The 18,694-nt window shown below is 39.6% G+C and overlaps 2 protein-coding genes across 2 annotated transcripts in view; both read right to left on the bottom strand.

Moving 5' to 3' along the window:
* Window positions 1-16,757, bottom strand: part of adamtsl3 (ADAMTS-like 3) — a 371,260-nt gene extending 354,503 nt beyond the window's left edge. Inside the window, exon 1 of the mRNA XM_084722400.1 lies at window positions 16,686-16,757. Coding sequence (XP_084578526.1) covers window positions 16,686-16,751 — 66 coding nt within the window. The 5' untranslated portion in view covers window positions 16,752-16,757. The remainder of the gene's footprint in view (window positions 1-16,685) is intronic.
* On the bottom strand, window positions 10,769-13,699 carry LOC146333375 (E3 SUMO-protein ligase ZBED1-like). The gene is made up of 2 exons (XM_084725394.1): window positions 12,022-13,699; window positions 10,769-11,804 (listed from the first exon to the last, which is right to left on the bottom strand). Exons 1-2 carry the CDS (start codon window positions 13,474-13,476, stop codon window positions 11,340-11,342), a joined length of 1,920 nt encoding a protein of 639 aa, XP_084581520.1. The 5' UTR covers window positions 13,477-13,699; the 3' UTR covers window positions 10,769-11,339.
* Window positions 16,758-18,694: the final 1,937 nt, after the last annotated feature.

The following is an 18,694-nucleotide window of genomic DNA, read 5'->3' on the forward strand; positions in this document are numbered from 1 at the left end:
ACGCAGGACAAAAAAGTTGCCTTTGCATATGTGTGTGCTCACATGAGTTATAAACAAGGAGCTGGACACTGACAGGCAACTCCTTCATTGGACAGTTTCGATACAGTCACCCTGCATCATCAGCACTACATGGACCCACACAGGGAAATCAGATTCTGCTGACTGACAGCATATTTTTTTTTATCTGGTTCCACAAAGAGCTCACAAAAAATAACTGTGATCATTATTAGCTGTACCTCTAGACATCATATGTCATAATAAATGGAGACAGGGTGAAAAAAGCAGCTTTATTGTGATATTACAGGAGGATAGTTACTGTGTGACTGCTCCATTACATTCACTTTATAATAAGGAAATGACACAAGCTACCTCTGTATTATCTACAGATCACTTGCGACATTAATTCATTGGCTGTACCCATGATTCATGACAATGACCCATGGTGGTTTCAAAAGGTGTTTAACTTTTGGACTCAATCATATATTACACAAACAAACACAACAAAAACAAACGGCCACAAAAATTGCCTCAGTGGACTCAGCCAATCACCAGCTGCAAATATATTTGTTCAATTTCCAAGTCTAATGTGTAGGGTTGGAATATGTATTACTTTAGCAACATCCAGTGACATTAATAACAAAAAAGACAAATTCAAATTCAATTTCTGCTTTTCTAAGGGTCTGACCTGCCAATTCTGATTTTGGTCGAACACAAACTTTCTGCAACTTTTCTTATGAAGTTAAATTGGATGTTCATAATAAAACACAGACTATTGAATACTTATTAAATACTGTTTTACATGTCTCCAAAAGTCCTCCTGGTTACAGCCAGGCCTTATCGATTATGTATCAGAGGGAATGCAAGCCTGTGAGATTCCACATGATCTCACAGGACGCGATTTCTTGTAAACTCATGTGAAAGCAGATATAAACGAACTGGAGAGTGACGCAGTGCAACAGTTTGCTGTGGTAAACCTTTGCAGTGAGAAAAACAGAAGCAGAAGTTTAATATATCTGGATGAGAAAATGTTTGAGGAGACTCATCAACCCAGGCTGTTTATTTTTCAATCAGAACAGGGGTTGAGATTTTAACTGTCAGTCTGTGAACAGTAGTCTGCTGCTGGCTAACATTAGCATGAAGAGCCACACCATCAACTGCTCAGCTGCTCTGTCTCGTTGTAGACTGTCTGTCTTCTCTTTATCCAGTGTTTGGAATCTATCACTAAGACCGACGTCATGCCAGCATGTGTCTGAGTGTGTGCTGCTGTGATCAGTGCTGTTGCAGTGCTGTTACGGTCAGTGTGTCTGCTGTGCGCATGACGTGATCATCATGCAGAACACGTGTGTGAATATGACCAGCACAGAATCGGATATGTGACGCTGACCAGCCAGTCACCAGTCAGGACTGGTCATGCTGAAAACTGGCCGGTTACGTTCTCTGGCCAGTCGATTGACTCACTGACAGTGTGGGTTTTTTCTTACTGTGGTAAAAAAAACAACACATTTTACACCCACCCCTTGACATATAAATAATTACATTTCGTTGGACTTTATGGAAGGATGCTGTATAAGCACAGCTCCTTTAAGGAACAGGACAGTGTGAAATGTGTGTGCATAGCATGTGTGACTAAGCGTAACAGCTCTGATTTCAAACACACTGAGTGACGGAATAACATGAAATTGAACCTACACAACAAAATTTGCTGTGATGATGGTAATGATCTCAACTCCCTCCACTCAGCTCACAGTGTCTGAGCTCACAGCTGCAGTGTTCCTATGTGTGAATAATTACGTTTTATTAATATATGAGGTCAGTAGATGCTGGTAAGGTGCATTTTGTAAAAGATAATACACACTGCAGCTATTTAATACACTGTACAGATGTTGTTGTCTTCACTTTGGGTCAGTCTACTCTACAAAGCCCCTGGATCAGACCAGGCACCAGGATGAAGTGACTGAGGGGACGATTTTTTTTTTTTTAGAAAATTTACTTACACTTATTTAACCATGCCATAGCCTCAGAAAGGCTTAATAACAACAACATAAAGCCACTGTTCAAAAATCAAAGAATACATTTATTAATCAGAGCAATAACATCAGAACATAAAAATAGCAACAGGCTAATTATTTTTTGAATTTCTGAGTTATTCTCAGCTGTTTGTAGCTTGCAGCTCTGTTGTTTCGTTTCCCTGTCCTTTACACACAACAGACAATAGACAATAATATGTAATACAGTTAAAATCATTCCTAAGATGACATGATTAGGGCTGCATCTAATGACTATTTTTTTGTTATTCAATTATATAACAATTACTTAACCTAAAATACACATCAAAATTTTGTCGCATTAATATTTCAATATTTTATTCAATCATAATTCTGCACTTGTAAGAATAATGATAATAGTGGCATATTTTAAACTTTGTCTAATTTCCACCTTATTTAATAGACTCAGATGACTGACCAGAAAAATATTGAACCTCAAATCAAAAGGAGCTGTGATGCATAGGGATGTTTTTGGTGACTAATTTCCCTGTCAATTAAACACAAAATTTAATTTAAACTAGTCAACCAGTCTAACACTAAGAAAACACCCAGAAAACAGTTCAAATTTAGCTGAATTTATGAAATTATAATGTTAAATACTGTCCTAAAAACATACCGTGTGTATTAAGAGCCATTTGAAGCCATTAATCACAGTCTACAATCGCCAAATCGTACTTTAAATGCAGCTGAAATGCGCACTACTTTGCATTGTGCAATACAAACCTTACACATTAATGTACAAAACATGACAACAACTCACTAATATGCTTCATCTTTTCAGACCGAAGAAGATCACAGTGTCTGCAGGTAAAGGACCCAGAGCTGATGTTAGCTGTCAGCCTGACACACAGTGTGGCTAACATTAGCAGTGCTAGTAGCAGCAGCAGCAGCTCTGCTTGCAGGTTTATGTCCTTGTCTGTACTTAAAGTGGTCACGTTTCTCCAGTCGAGTGAAAATATATCAGCTTATTCTGTCACAGTCTACATTCAACATTATTTCCATTTCCTAGATTAAAACACTGTCAAACCACGCTGGTTTTATGAGCTGTCATCTGTCCGACTTTGCTGATTAAAAACATCTGAGGTTCCCTAGGCGATCAGGGTTTATGAGCTGGGTGAGAAGGGCTGCTGTCTGACAGTGCCACAGCCCCGACTAGTGGTGGGCAGCTACATAAAATCTTAGAGTCAACAGATGACTAGCATTGTGCATGAATGAAATATTGCTAAATAGTTTAAATGACTAGTATTTCCGGTGCCGACTAGGTGGGGGCGTTTAATCGTATAGTCGACTTATTGCGCGCATCCCTAGTGATGCATATTAATTTAATCATTTATCACTGACAAGCCTCCACTGTTGTCCAACTGGACAATCAGTATTTTGACTTCAAGCTTAAACAGGTTATGAAGTTATTTCATCTCTGGAGTCATATGAAGGTAAGATGATCACTGACAGTGTATTTTGGCATCAGTGTGGAACAAAGAAAATACTTCTTGTTTCTGCCAACTGAAATTAATTACAGACTGTAACGTTAGTTTTAACAATTTCTGTCTCATATGTGCCTGATAAAGAAACAGAATAACACTGTCAGATGACTCATGGTGTAAAGTTAGCAGCAGCAATGCAGACATCACTTTTAACATGGGGGTTGATGAAGAAACTTGTAGAAAATGTATCTTAAGTGACGTCTACTAACAGCAACACGTTCCATGTGTTGATAATCCTCATACATCTTGTCTGATTGCTGACAGAAACTAAACAGAACGATGCTGCAGCCGCAGGAGGAGGACAGGTCACTCAGTGCTTCACTTCCAGCACTCGTGTGGATCAGTTTGTCCTGCTGTGATAAGTCGCGTCCAGCTTGTGGAGTCAAACTGCCAAACTGTTGTATCTCTGTCTAAAGTACAGCCACACTTTAGATGATTGTGACGAGGCTCTCTGCAGTTTGTTCTGCAGGTGAATCCATGCTCTGGTGGGATGTAGCAATCCATAGCAACGCATCGATGCACAACATGCAAAGCGATGTGTTTTTATTTCATACATGATGTCGATTACGTTGACGAATTGCATAATTCTAAAAGACATTCTCGGTTTGCATTTTTGCCCTCTTTGATTAAGCTTTGTATATCTATATACAAATAGCAAAATCATAATTATCAGCCGAGATACATGTGATTATTGCTTAGCTGTTGTTTCAGAACCATGGACAGCACTGTTTGTTGTGTGGAGGCGACAGAGAGGTGAAGGAACAGAGCTGCAAGCTACAAACAGCTGCTGCTACGTGCCTCCCCTGCTGCTCCTGACAGAAAACTGTTGACACATTCAAAAAATATTCAGCCCTCCACTAGTTAGTGCTCTAATTAATAAATGTATTCTTTGATTTTGAATCAGTAGCCTTATGTTGTTTCTATCTAGCCCTTCTGAGGCTATAGCATGGTTAAATATGGTGAAGTAGTTCAGTTGGTAGAGCGTGGCCCTGTGTATGGAGTCTGTGGATTTGACCACTGCCTGCAGCCCTTTACTGCATGTCATCCCGCCCACTGTCTCGCCACGTCTTTCTGTCATCACTTCAGCTGTCCTATCAATTCAAAGAATAAGAGCCCCCACAAAATAATTTTAAAAATAAATAAATAAATTGCTCCCTCACAATTTTTAACAGCCCCTCAGTCACTTCATCCTGGTGTCTGACCTGACCCAGGAGCCTTAAAGAGCAGACTGACTCACAGTGAAAACAACAGCCTCTACACAGTGTATTCATTTCCAGTACCTACATGACTTGTGGACTTTCACTAAATGCACTTTTAATATCAAACCAGCATCTATGGACTGGATCATATATTAATCACACTGTATTAGTCACACATGGGAAGCTGTGAGCTCACATTCTGTGAACAGCAGGAGTTATGCTGCCGTGTGAACTCGTGCTGTGAAACCTTTTCTGTAAAACTTGCAGATTCCGGTGTGTCAGTGTTTTTTCTCTTCATTCACTATTAAAATGAGACAAAGAAGCAGATGGTGCAAGAACTCCACAGTAATAATCAGTGGGACTGGGGACAGTCAGCGAGGGGACAAATTAATTAGGATTTGTGCTGACACAGACATCAGGCAGAAATGATCCTACATGAGTATTCTCTCTTTCTCCATTTTGTAAAGGCAGCCTCTCATATTTATTGACATGATTCAATGCGGGGGTGCCATACTCAACTGCTTAGTGTGTAATAACAATAATAATTAATGTTTAGGATAGAATCTGCTTAGCAACTTTGACTCCTCAGGCGATGATGCAGCTGAACACCAGCTCATCTTACCAGATGTCTTTTCTTTCGCCTTTGCCAAGAAGCTCTCACATTGTTGTCTTACAATATCTTGATCAGGATTGGGCAGTTGGACAGATATGTAAGTTATCAGCAATTGGCTGCATCCATCGCCTTTTGTTTTTTTTTGTTTTTTTGCCTCCAAGGAATGAGTGAGAGCTGCTGCTCATCCACTTTTTTAACAGCAAAAAAGACGAAATATTTTCACATCTAATGTGGTGAATGACGTGTTTACTTCAACCAAACCAGTGCTGGTGATTGCTGGAACAGTGCAAAGATGAACCAAGATGGCTTGAGTGACATTTAATGTATTCTGTTTATATCGACTTTGAGTGTGTTTTACAAAGGTTTATGGTTGTATATATCTGTCTAATAAGGAAAGTATGTGCAAGAATATTTCCTTTCCTGACATTTTGTGAGTTCATTTTGTTTATGTATCAGGCAGAGTAAACATAGGCAATATATATAATGGAGCAAACTCTTCCAGCTGAGGTTACCATTCACATTTAAACTGATATGGTACTTAGTAATTTGGTCTCTGTGCAATTACAAAAATGTAATTTCTGTTCTCCATTTCAACATTTTTAATTAAACTGAATATTGTGTTATTTACTTGGAGCATTTTGCACACCACACAAAATAACCCCCCCCCCCCTCTTGTCTCAAAGCGTCGATACAACCACCAGCCTGTCAGTCTGTCCCCAGGGCAACACTGTTGTTTGTGTCACAGAGGAAGCACACGTCATATCTGTCCTGTTATGTTGTTGTCATTGTTACCACCACTGTGCTTCATACTGTAATATTAGCGTGCAATTCAAGGTTTCGGACATGCTAATAAATCTCCACACTGTTGTGTAGGCCTGAACAATTCTGATAAAATACCTAACTGTGATTATTTTGACTGATGTTGCAGTTGTGATATGATTTGCGATATTAGGGGTGATGATAATTTTTACATTATTACTCTTACTTTGATTTAACAAAAAAAACTGTAAAAAAATATATATATTTTTTTTTTTCAGAAATCTGTACCAAATGAATGTTTTTTTAAGTCCGTAGAATCTGATGTGTAGGGCAGGATACCTCTGCTTTACCACCTTCATTCACTTAAAAGTTTTTTGACACACTTCTTACTTTTAACAAATATTGCACCTCCTGCAATTTGAAAATTGCAGAAAGCCATATTGCGATTTAGATTAATTTTGCAGCCCCCCTTTGCAGCCCGATCAGTACTCTTAAAAGTACAGTTTGGTACTTAACCTTACTCCCAGCTGAAACTCCAGGACACACACACCTGTGCAAATATATCAATCAGTGGTTGTTGAGCTGACAGTAGCTGATTGCAAAATATCACCCAACTAAGTCTGTGACAGTGTGGATTTTTTCTTACCGTGATGACAAAAAATATATTACCGTGGGATGGCAGTTTACTGTGACAGCTTTAATTAGAGCTGAGTATTGATTTATTTTACTCGGATATGAAAGAAGTTCTCAGAGAACTGAAGCTGTAAATTGTACAAGGAACCCTTTGACCTGGAGCATTATTAAAAATAATGTTGACACTAAGAATTGACCCCAAAGCAGCTACATTGACGTTGTTTTCCACACCATTGTTTTTGTTGCTTGCCCTGTCTTAGTGTGACATCACAGCTGTGGTCACAGCAACAGTTGTTTAGTATTCACACAGTCACACATGGAGTAATGATCTCATTTCACAGTCCTAAATGCTTTATTTTACATTGCTATCAGTAACAAGTCACAGATCTGCAGTAAATCGCTGAAATACAACTGATGACTCTGTTCTCTGACCCCTCCTGCTTCTCAGGCCACGAGATCTTGCGCCAAAGGCCGGTCACATGGGACTAGTGGGGTTAAAACTGCCAGCTGTACCACACATCCACCAGAGAAACGCTAAATTAAAAGACTGATTTTGGGATTTATGAATCAATTACAGACCATGCAAAGGAAAATTAATTCAAATCGATTAATGAACTTGTTTAACCCAACCCTTGCAATAACAATTAAGTTTTATTGCACTTTACTGAAGCATATTGTCATTAGTGTAGCGTAGTTCCTTTAAGGAACAGGACAGTATGTAACTGTGTGCTGTGTGCAAATGAGGACAAGCATCAGGCGAGTGATGATGCTGCTTATAGCAGAACAGAAACTTTAACACTAAGTTGTCAGTGTGGCAGTAAATGTACAGTTCAGATTACAGTGTGTCAGTTATAGGAAGACTTATAAGAACAGTCTCGTCTGTTGGTTCCCAACTGTTGAAACAGTTACGGGGTTAACCCTGAAGTAAGCTGAGCAGGAAAGGCTAACATTAAGCTAACCCTAGCATCGTGCCTTTACAACTTCAGCTCCTGTGCAATTGTTTCCTTTCACAAGGTTTGTAATCTCGCCTTGAAGTGTCTTCTTGGAGACATGGTCAAATAAATCCACGATACATCCAACACCCATTGTCTTCTGTTGTTATCTATTTATATGTGTTGAAAATAGATGTTGTCGTTGTTGTTAGCATGTTGTTAGCCACCCACAAGCAATCCCAAAATGCCTTAGATTGAGTGCATTGACCAATCAGAGGCTGTGTTCCTGACTTGTGTGTGACAGTACTGATGGTTAGGTATATTAATAGATCAATGCACTGATCTCAACATGAATTGACCCTTCAAAATAAAATTTGCAGTGATAATGAGCTCAACCCTGCATATAGGCATCAGTATTGTGGTAATGCAGTTATCATCACAGCCCTACACTCCTAACCTCTTTGTCTGACCAACTCACAAAACAATGAATAAGTAAGCTGTGTCAAATCCAATGTTCAGAAGTGTGCTGTGATCATATCTTGTTACTTCCAAAAGAGGCTGGTGGATAAAGAAGCAAAAAACAAAAAACAAACACATTCATCATGAAGCAGCCACACCGATGGAGGGTGGACACATTTCATTTTGTCTTTTTTATGTTAAATTATGCTGCATTTACTATGCTGAATGCTGGAGAAATCCAACAAATGCATACAGATACACACACATATGTACATACAACACCCACAGTGCACAACATGTGCCTTGTTCCTCAGATGTGAGAATAGAATAAGATCAGAGGCCTGTGTTTGTGTGTGTGTGTGTGTGTGTGTGTGTGTGTGTGTGTGTGTGTGTGTGTGTGTGTGTGTGTGTGTGTGTGTGTGTATGTGCGTGTGCGTTTGTGTGTGGCTCTAATTGGAAGGCAGTGTGGACAGCCTGGCTGGAAACACCTGTCTGAGCTCTTCACTCCGCTGTGATTTCGTTCTGCTAACTTGTATCCCTTCGTATCCCTCTGAGGAGCCAAACATGCACAGCCCATGTCGACACAGATTGCGTAAGGGAGTCAGTGTGACGATGAACAAGCTGATGAAGGTTAAAAGACAGAACATGTGGACGGAGACGGAGCTGCAGGTTCATTTCATATGCACACAGACAGAAACACTCTGTAAGGCAGGATTATGTCCAGCAAACATTTAAACTGCATAATATAATAAAATCCCTATATGTCAAGTGTTATATCCATATTGCAGAACCAAACTGCAGTTTTTACATACAGTATGTACTGTATCTCCATATAGACATTTTCTCTATAATTACATGAATTTGTAGTTACAATATGGGATGATCTTACAGAATATGATACTTTGGTGTAGATTAGTGCCTGACCATGTGGACAAAATCATATATCATGACATTTTTGACCAAATACCAATATTGACCAATATTGCAACAATATTGTAGCAGGGTTTCTGCAGGTTTCAACAAGTTAAATTTAAGTGTTACTGTTTTCACGTTATAAGACCATTTAAGATCTATTTCACATCCATCCTGGCAAAAAAGCATGTGTACAGTTTGCATCAGTGTTTGTTGTTACGGTGTGATAAATAACTTTTTTTCCCCTTAGAAATACATTTAAAAGCAAGAATCCAACTTTAAAAATATAACATTAACTTCAGAATTCGTATTTAATGATATTTTACTTAAATTTTTAACTTATTGTAACTTAAAATGTCTCAAATTGTCTTAAATACTTAAATTTGAATTTTAGGCCTTAATGTTTTTATCTTCTAAAATTAGGATTATTGGATTTTAGATTACTTAAAACTTTTAGGGACATGCAGAAACCCAGTGTAGGGACAACTACTGTAGGGATGTCTTGCTCAAAATACTAACACAATGAGATTTTTGATAAATAATCATCAATGTGGATACAATGACTAAGTGGTTTAGGATATAAAGTAGAAGAGCTTAAACAGTCGAGTAAGATCAGAAAATCACATCATTTTACTGTAATGCAGCTTTTAAAACCAGGAAAAGACAACACTTACATCATATAACAATATCCAAAATCAAGACCATATCCTGTCTAACATAAAATCAATGCAATATCAATATACTGTCCAGCCCTACTGACAGAAAAATGACAGCACATCATTTGTAGTTATCTATAGCTGCTACCTGACATAAATGAACTATGACTAATAACTGTAGGCACTCTTTATCTCCTGTTTGTTCAGGCTGAGGTGTGATTCAGCCTCCACCTGTATATCACCATCTGTATTTTCAAAACTTCTCAGTAAGTTTTTCTCAAAAAGAAAAAGAGAAAAAAAAAATATGTCCCCTTTGTCCCCATATCTGCCCTCCTTATGAAATCCATGCCTTAACCTGCTGTCCAGACAGATAGTTACTACATAGGATGAACAAAAAACTAAATTAAATAATCCATTAATCCATTATCCAGTCCCTCCAGGAAGTTGCTGTTGTCTGAGACTATGCTCCATATGCTAGCTGTTCAGGGATAATATAGCTAAGCCCCGGTAGCTTGCAACTAGAAGAGCATAGTGATCATAGTGACAGGTGCCTACAGAGAGCGGTTAGAGAAAAGTGTCATATATCAATGTAACACACGTAGCAGGACGTCTTTGTGTGGCACAGAGCAACACACCACAATCAACAGCAGCAGGTACCACTCAAAAGCATATAAACCTTTTTTAAATTGTACACATGATGGCTTCAAATTCAGAATAACAGCAATAATAAAGCAATGAGTTATGCAATGCAAAGCTCTGCTCACAGAACTCTATATACTTATACATTAGGCCTGTGTGGTATACCGATTCATACCGAAAACTGGTCTTTATTTTCGTTATGATATTAACTTTTCATATACCACCATTAGGGGTGGGAATCTTTGGGCACCTGCCGATTCGATTACGATTACGATTCAGGGGCTACGATTCGATTATAAAACGATTATTGATGCATCTTTAATTTATGTATATTGATGCACTTTTTCACAACACACATTTCTTTTTGTCTCACTGAATAAGCATTCATCACTTGCAAGTTTTAAAAACAGTGCATTTGTAATAAGAAACGAGTTGAATTCATTTCCGTTATATTTTATTAAACTATTGGAAATGTGTGCAAAAGGGAAAGTTCCAACATTTGTGCAATACAGTATATAACCATTGACACAAAAAACATTTTGCTATACCAAAATAAATGGGAGAATTTTGTAGAAAAAAACATTCTGTTTTGGCTGTTCAACATAAAATAAAATAAAAGAGCACAAAAACACTGCAATTAGTTACAAATGTGTACTTTAGTACCAGCAGCTCAAAAAAAGTGCTTTGCTGCTTTTTAAGTTTTTTAAACATGAAAAGGTTTTCCTGAGTTACAAATAAAATACTCATTCTGTATCAGCAGCTCAACAGTACATTCAGTCTTCAGCAAAATAAAAAGGCTGTCCTGAGTTACATAAATGTATAATTCTGTACCTACAGCTCAACTGTATTTTCAAACTATAACAAAAAAATGTGGCCCCTACTTACAAAAATATGAACTTCAGACTAAATGCTTGGCACAGAATGCCTTTGACAAAACATAAAAATTCCTTTTAAAAGTGCTTTCAACAGGCCACAATAAAATCTCTATGCAGGTCAATTCAAATGTGCTTAGCTAGTGAGTGTTGTGCAAATTTGCAAGTTCTTGTGTAAGAACAAGACTTGATCGACATGCTCAGATAATAGTGTGCTGCGCTGTGCAGTGACAATATCTCCTGCAGTCGAAAAAACTCGTTCTGCAGCAACACTGGTACCTGGAATACATAGGTACCTCTTGGCAAGCCTGGAAATAAGAGGAAACTGTACCTCATTCCCACCCCACCAGTCAAGAGGGTCCTCAGAGAGACGGAGGGGTGGAGCACCACAGTACTTGTTAACTTCTTCCTGAGCCCTGGCATAGGCAGACCTGGGCTGTTGCACTTGAGCATCAGTGAAGTTCTGCCCCAGCAGATTCTCCAGCAGGGAAGATGACAAAGTCATTCTTTTGGGAGCTCTGTGTTCCTCCTCCCCCTCAGTGTTTGGGGGGTCCTCTTCCCTCACAGCAGGGGTTTTTTCCTCGTCTTCTCGCTCATCTTGCTGTAGGTAAACACACAATGAGAAGAATATGTGAACAAAAAAGGTTCAAATGTTTATATCACAACTTCATTAACTTCAAATCACATTTGACCAAAATGTTAAATAAAAAATCTTGGATTATGAAATCTATTTGTATAAATGTAAAACTATAAAAATAAATAATTAATCATCATAAGCACAGAGTAACATTTTACAGAAAATAAAATTGAAGAATTACCTCTAGTTGGGCAGCAGCCTCAGCCACTCTGCCATAGGTCTCATCTCTTTCCTCCTGTGACAGGAAGGGCAGGCCTTTAAACCGAGGGTCGAGAGCAGCAGCTGTGTGAAGAATTTGCTTCTCCTGCTCGCTGCTGTATCTCTTGCTGAGGTCCTCGTGTATGGCCTGCTTTATCTCCTTGACCAGTGTAGACACACCAGTACTGTCCTTTGTCTCATCAAGGAGTTTAGCTTGCAAAGGAGCAACCAGAGAAATAGTGGGGCTGCTCTCCTCTGACATGACAGACGTTGCATCCTTCATGGGCTTGAGGGCTGCGATGACATCCTCGGCATTGGTGACATCAGCCTCACTGAGAGTGCAGAGGTCTGACTCTGCTCTTCTCACCAGAGGGGAGAGGAGTGTGGCGGTGATCGCAGGCTGTTGCTCCAAAAACCTGCTCACCATCTCATATGCACTGTTCCACCTAGTGCTGCAGTCAATCTTCAGTTTGTGCCTTGGAATTTTAAGCAGCTTCTGCTTCTCCTCAAGCTGGTGTTTGGCGATGGTGCTGCGGTGGAAAAAAGTTGCAATACGTCTTACTCTCCCCAGCAACCTTGCCACACTCGGCAACTTCAGGGCACGCTGAGAGGCAAGGTTTAGCGTGTGTGCATAGCATTTCAGATGGACGAAGTGACCCAGCTCAGCAGCGACAACCATATTCGCGGCGTTATCTGTAACTAAAACAATGTCTTTCTTTGCGATGTTCCATTCATTTACGGCACTGCTTAATAGCTCAGCCACATTAGCACCTGTGTGTCTTTCATTCATTGCTCTTGTTTGGAGCACATGTGACCTTAGCTTCCAATCATCGGTGATAAAATGCGCAGTTAGAGTAACAAATGATTCGGTGGCGACAGACGTCCATGCATCACATGTAACTGCGATCCTATCTGCCTTCAACAGCGAGGCCATGACCTCTGTTTTGGTTTGGTTGTAGAGTGTCGGGATGGCCGTGTCGGTGAAATAGCGTCGGGATGGGATGGTGTATCTGGGCTCCAATGTGTGCAGCAGTGCTCGAAATCCCTGATTTTCCACGACGGAATAAGGACGCAAATCCTTGGCAATGAATGTCGCAATGGCCTTCGTTATTCGCTTCGCCTTTTCCGATGAGGGTGGCAGCTTTCTCATAGCTTCCTCGATTGTTCTCTGGTCGGTAGCGCCACTAGTAGCTGCAGCAACAACAGCCTGCCGTCTCCCCGACTCCTCCGTCGGGTGGAATCGAGTTACATGGCTTCTCATGTTTGTTGTGTTGCCAAAGTATTTTATTTTAGCACGACACAGCTTACATATAACGTGGCTCTTGTCCAGTTCGCTTCCGCCGTCAACGTTGTAGAAGCCGAAGTGTTTCCACACGTCTGCTTTTAAATTAGAAGGAGCTGTTCGGATTTCACGGCGAGGTGGCTGGCGGTCAGCCATGTTTGTTTTCCTCTGTGCCCGTGTCGGCGTGTCTGCTCCAGGTGCGCATCCCAAAGTGTCCCGGAGATGACGCGTACCGCGCTTCTTAGTTCCCCATTATTTAGACCCTTCTGTATTACTTTAATTAACAGATTTAAATAATCGAAATTTGGACGTTTGTGAATCGATTCAGATTCTTCCACGTCCGAATCGCGATGCATCTAAGAATCGGAAATTTCCCCCACCCCTAACCACCATACCGGTGAATAACCCAAACAACATCCGGAATGTGCATGGCAGGAAAGTGCTTGCTTGAGCGTGTGCAGTGGGGACATTCCTGGCGACTAATTTCCCTGTCAATTAAACGCAAAATTTAATTTAGACTAGTTGACTAGTCTAACACTAAGAAAACACTCAGTAAACAGTTAAAATTTAGCAGAATTTATTAATTTATGATGCTAAAGACTGTCTAAAAAAAATAGTGTGTATTAAGAGCCATTTGAAGCCGTTAGTCAGTGTGCAATCGCCAAATTATACTTTAAATGGCACTGAGATGCGCGCTACATTGCACTGTGCAATACAAGCCTTACATATTAATGTACAAAACATGACAACAACTCATTAAACGCTTCAACTTTTCAGACTGAAGAGGGTCACAGTGTCTGCAGGTAAAGGACCCAGAGCTAACGTGTGGCTAACATTAGTAGCAGCATCTCTGCCTGCAGGTTTATGTCTGTGTCTGTGCTTAATGTGGTCACATGTTCCTCCGTCGAGTGAATATATATCAGCTTATTCTGTCACAGGCTACATTCATCTGTCCGACTTCGCTGATGTAAACATCTGATGTTGCCATCAACATCAGACAATCCAGCATCTGATATATATATGTGTATGTGTGTGTATATATATATATATATATATATATATACATATGTATATATATGTATATATATATATATATATATATACACACACACACACACACACACACACACACACGTATATATATATATATATATATGTACACACACACACACACACACACACACACACACACACACACACACACATATATATATATATATATATATATATATATGCTATAATATTGCCTGAACAGCTGAGCACATGGAGGCCTGATGCTGACAAAATTCTGTCCAAAACCAACCCCAACCCGACCCTCATTAGAATATTTTAGCCCAAACCCAATTACAGCCCAACATTTTTCTTAACAAGCTTCCCTCTATGCATCAAACAGCAGCAGTTTTTAGTGACAAGCACAATACATGCAGGGAGTTAGAAATGTCAATGACAAAATTGGGGAGAAAAATGAAAATGAATAAATAAATATAATACAGCCCAAACTCAATGTGATCCTGTGAAGCACGTAAGAACTCCGGCCTGACTTGAACCCGTCAGGTTCAGTTGGGTTTAGCGCTTTAATCATGCCTGAAAAATTGTGCCCATCAAGGCCCGATGCCAACAAAATTTTATCAGAAACCATCCTGAACCTGACCCTCATTACCTCTAACCCAAGTACAGCCTGACATTTTTCTTAACAAGCTTCCCTCTATGTACCAAACAGTAAGGCCCAGAGCTCAAGCCCCAGTAAAGAATCGTTTAAATAAGGCTTTGATAAATATTAGCTTGATCAGTTTTCAGTGTTTTAAAACTCTAAATAATGGCTTTTACAAGATTCATTCAATTCTTTCTTCTTGATTTGATGTTTGAAAATTAAAAAAAAAAAAAAAAACACAATTTCCATGTATCTGTAGAGTACAAAAAGAGTGAACACTATGTCCCAGCCTTCAAACGTAAATTCCCATTTCACCAGAATAGAAAGCGATCAATAATAAACACAGACAGGTTTGGAGCCCCAGCCCCCTGAAAATAGATGGAACAAATATTCTGCTCCTCTAAAGGCTTCAGGCCCAACAGGGAACTGAGCAACAACATAAAACCCAGCCCAAAAACACACCACTAAGACCCATATAAACAGCCGTGGTCCAAATAAAGATCCTTGTGCTGAGTTGATCATGGAGAACACCGGGTCCACAGCAGCCTGTTGTCAGGGATTAAGTGGCTGCTATATTTGCCAGAGAAAATCCAGCACTAAGTATCGCTTCATAGAAAGAGGTGACATTCACTCCAGCTCACACACATGTAGAAGGACTCTGGCAGGCTCTCCACGCTGCCTCCAGGCCCTCTGACCTGCACAAACAATTTGATTTGGAGGGCTCTGATCAAATTAAGCAACAGGGCTGACAGCAGCTGTGGTGAGAAGTCAGAGGCTGGTGTGCAGTGTGTGAACCCTGACAAGGTTCTTCTAATTGGGTCCATGTTCATTTTATTCACCATGACTGTGAGCTGTGTGGTGAAAGCAAAAAATCAACACTCAATGTGCAAAAATATAATAGAGTTTCTGTTTGAAGTCCACTGTGGGAGCACAGCTGCACACGAGGATGGGGTTCCTCACAAGTACAAAGAGGAAAATTCAGTGCCTGTTTTCATCTGTCCACTTATACTCCACCTACCCCTTCATCTGCTCAGACATACATAAACACAGGGTTGGGAGGGTTACTTTAAAAATGTATCCTGATACAGTTACTAATTACCTGTTTAAAAATGCAGTCAGTAACCTGATCACAATATTAAAGTAATGTAGCTTGATTGTGTTGCATTACTTTTTGATTACCTCTATTGTTAGCAGTTGTTCTGTGTAAGTAACATTAGCAGTTGGTCTGTGTAGCTAACGTTAGTGGTCGATCTGTGTGGCTAATGTTAATGGTTGGTCTGTGTACATAACATTAGCAGTTAGTCTGCGTAGCTAACGTTAGCGGTTGGTCTGTGTAGCCAACATGTGTCTAAATTAGATGCTAAGACAAGATAATGATAAAATCCACACCAAGTGAAAGCATTTTTTCAGGGGACAACACACTGGTAGCTGTCACATTAGCTGGTTTCAGTGTTTACACGTGTGAACTGTAATGTGTGCAAACTGCACATGGCAGTATATCATTCTTTATTTTACAATGTATTTTAAAATTCTTATCATGCAAATAATCCACATTTTTACTAAATTCAACTGCCATCTGTCTTATTTTTTGTGATTGTAATGGAATACAGTTACCTTTTCTTTGTATCTGAATTACATAATCTTGTTACTTGTAATCTGTTATTCCCCAAGCCTGCATACATACACACACAATCCATCCATCCATTGTCAGTACCTGCACAGAGGGAAGTGTGAGGAAGATGAGAACAGCCCTCCAGAGGATAAGTGACTCCATCTTCATTTGAATGTTTCCAGGGTCTCTTACAGCGGGGTAAGCCCCAACCTGTGGACAGCAAGTGAACACAGACAGTTAAATATATCTGCTGCCAGACATGTTGACTGTGACGTTCAAGTGACACCACACTAGATCAAAATATTAGATCATGTGCCATTAGCCAGGCTTAGGGGTGGGTGATATGGCAAAAATATCATATCACGATTTTTTTATTATAAAATCACAATTTCGATTTTATCACGATCTTACATGTATTTATATTATGTATTATGCTGTGTATTTAGATTTACATTTACTGTTTTTACTTTTTTTTTCAAGTACAAAGGTAAAAGTAAAGGTAGTAATGTTTGCAGAAACCACAAACAGAAGATGGAATTAACTCTTTGAACTGAAACAGTCACCAGAATGTTTTGTTAACATGTTAAAATCACAACATTTTTCTTCTGGAGCAGGACAGACGCTCCCAGACCCCCAGAGGACAGAGGACTGGTTTACTAACATAACACCTTTTTCTCCTCTTATGAGTTTGCAGGTCTGTATTTAGTAATCAAAAAATACCAACAAGAATACCATTAAAGTACAACAACAGCAATAAAAATGTTGTTTTTTCAAAAAAGGAAACAATAACATGCAAGATTTTTAAACTGTAATTAAGTAAAAACACTAATATCACAATGTAAAAATACCTAAGTAAAGAATGTGAGTATTTTTTCCATCACAGCAGGTCAGTGATCAGTGTTTCAGTGACTCTCTGTGGATCAGTGAATAGTGTTTTATTTATGGCGCCCGCCACATTAAAAACATCGACACCGCGACATGATTTTCTATTTTCGGAGCTGCGTACCTTTTTCAGTCGTGTCTAGAAGGTAACTCTTTATTTGCACAACTCTCACGAGATTTGTGTCCATTATTTCTACTAAAATAATCAACCTCGCATGATTTTTCACGGGTCTAGGGTTCCCTTCTAGAGTGCATCTGGTTGGTGTCGATGTCATTAACCATCACGTTAGTTTCTGTTGTCATTAACAACAGTCTCCTCCACACGCAGCTTCTCTGCAGTTGGTCTGTGCCTTTCCTGATCAGATAAACCAGCGGCGGAAAGACTAGAAAAGTTGCGCCAGTTAAAATAGAAGCGTCCCGTCAAAATTTAAAATCTCTTAATAATTTATTGGTTATAGGTCCGGGTCCGTATAGGACGGCGTGTGGGTCCGGACTGGGACCCTGATCTAGACGATCCATACGATCTCCTCACTTTGGCAGATCGTCTACACGTTCGAATCCTTCACAATCTAATATCGTCATATCGCACACCCCTAGCCAGGCTGAAACAATGTGATTTTCATGGGTGACATGACATGAAAACACAGCAGAAATTTCAGCATTTAATTTTGGACCAAACGAGACGGACTGGCCACTTACAGGCCAATGATGACCAGTCAGATTTAGCCTAAAATACAGCACTGAAATGACAACAGGTGAACCTGGAAACAGCATTTAGTATCAGCTGCAGTCTTTGGATGCTTCGCCTGCTGACAGCAGAGAAAAGTGTGTCACGAGCATGACACCTAAAGGGGGCCCAGAATAAGCCCCTGGGGGACCCCACAAAGAGAGGGGCATGAGAGGAGGAGGTATCTCCAAGCACAGGAGGAAGGACCTGTTGAGCAGATAATAGATGAACCAATCCAGAGCCACATCACTGAACACAACATCTTATTTTATAATGTGTTTAGAGCTGCAACAATATTTTATGGTTTCTTTACTCCTCAGCCGTCAGTAAACTAAACATCTTTGAGTTGTGGACAAAACAAGACATTCGAGAAAGTCGTCTTTGGCTTTGAAAAACACTGATCAACAAGTATCACCCTTTTTTTGACATTTTATTGACCAAACAACTAAAAGATTAATCAAGAAAATATTCAATAGATTGGGTGATGATGAAAATAATCATT

This window comes from Lutjanus erythropterus, chromosome 1, assembly GCF_056507025.1.
Source record: "Lutjanus erythropterus isolate fLutEry1 chromosome 1, fLutEry1.hap2, whole genome shotgun sequence".
Taxonomy (NCBI): Eukaryota; Metazoa; Chordata; class Actinopteri; order Lutjaniformes; family Lutjanidae; genus Lutjanus; species Lutjanus erythropterus.

Coding starts and splice junctions, on each gene's coding strand:
- LOC146333375 (XM_084725394.1), bottom strand. CDS start 13,476: ATGGCTGACCGCCAGCCACCTCGCCGTGAAATCCGAACAGCTCCTTCT. Junction 11,805..12,021: donor AGGCTGCTGCCCAACTAGAG/GTAATTCTTCAA, acceptor GTTTACCTACAG/CAAGATGAGCGAGAAGACGA.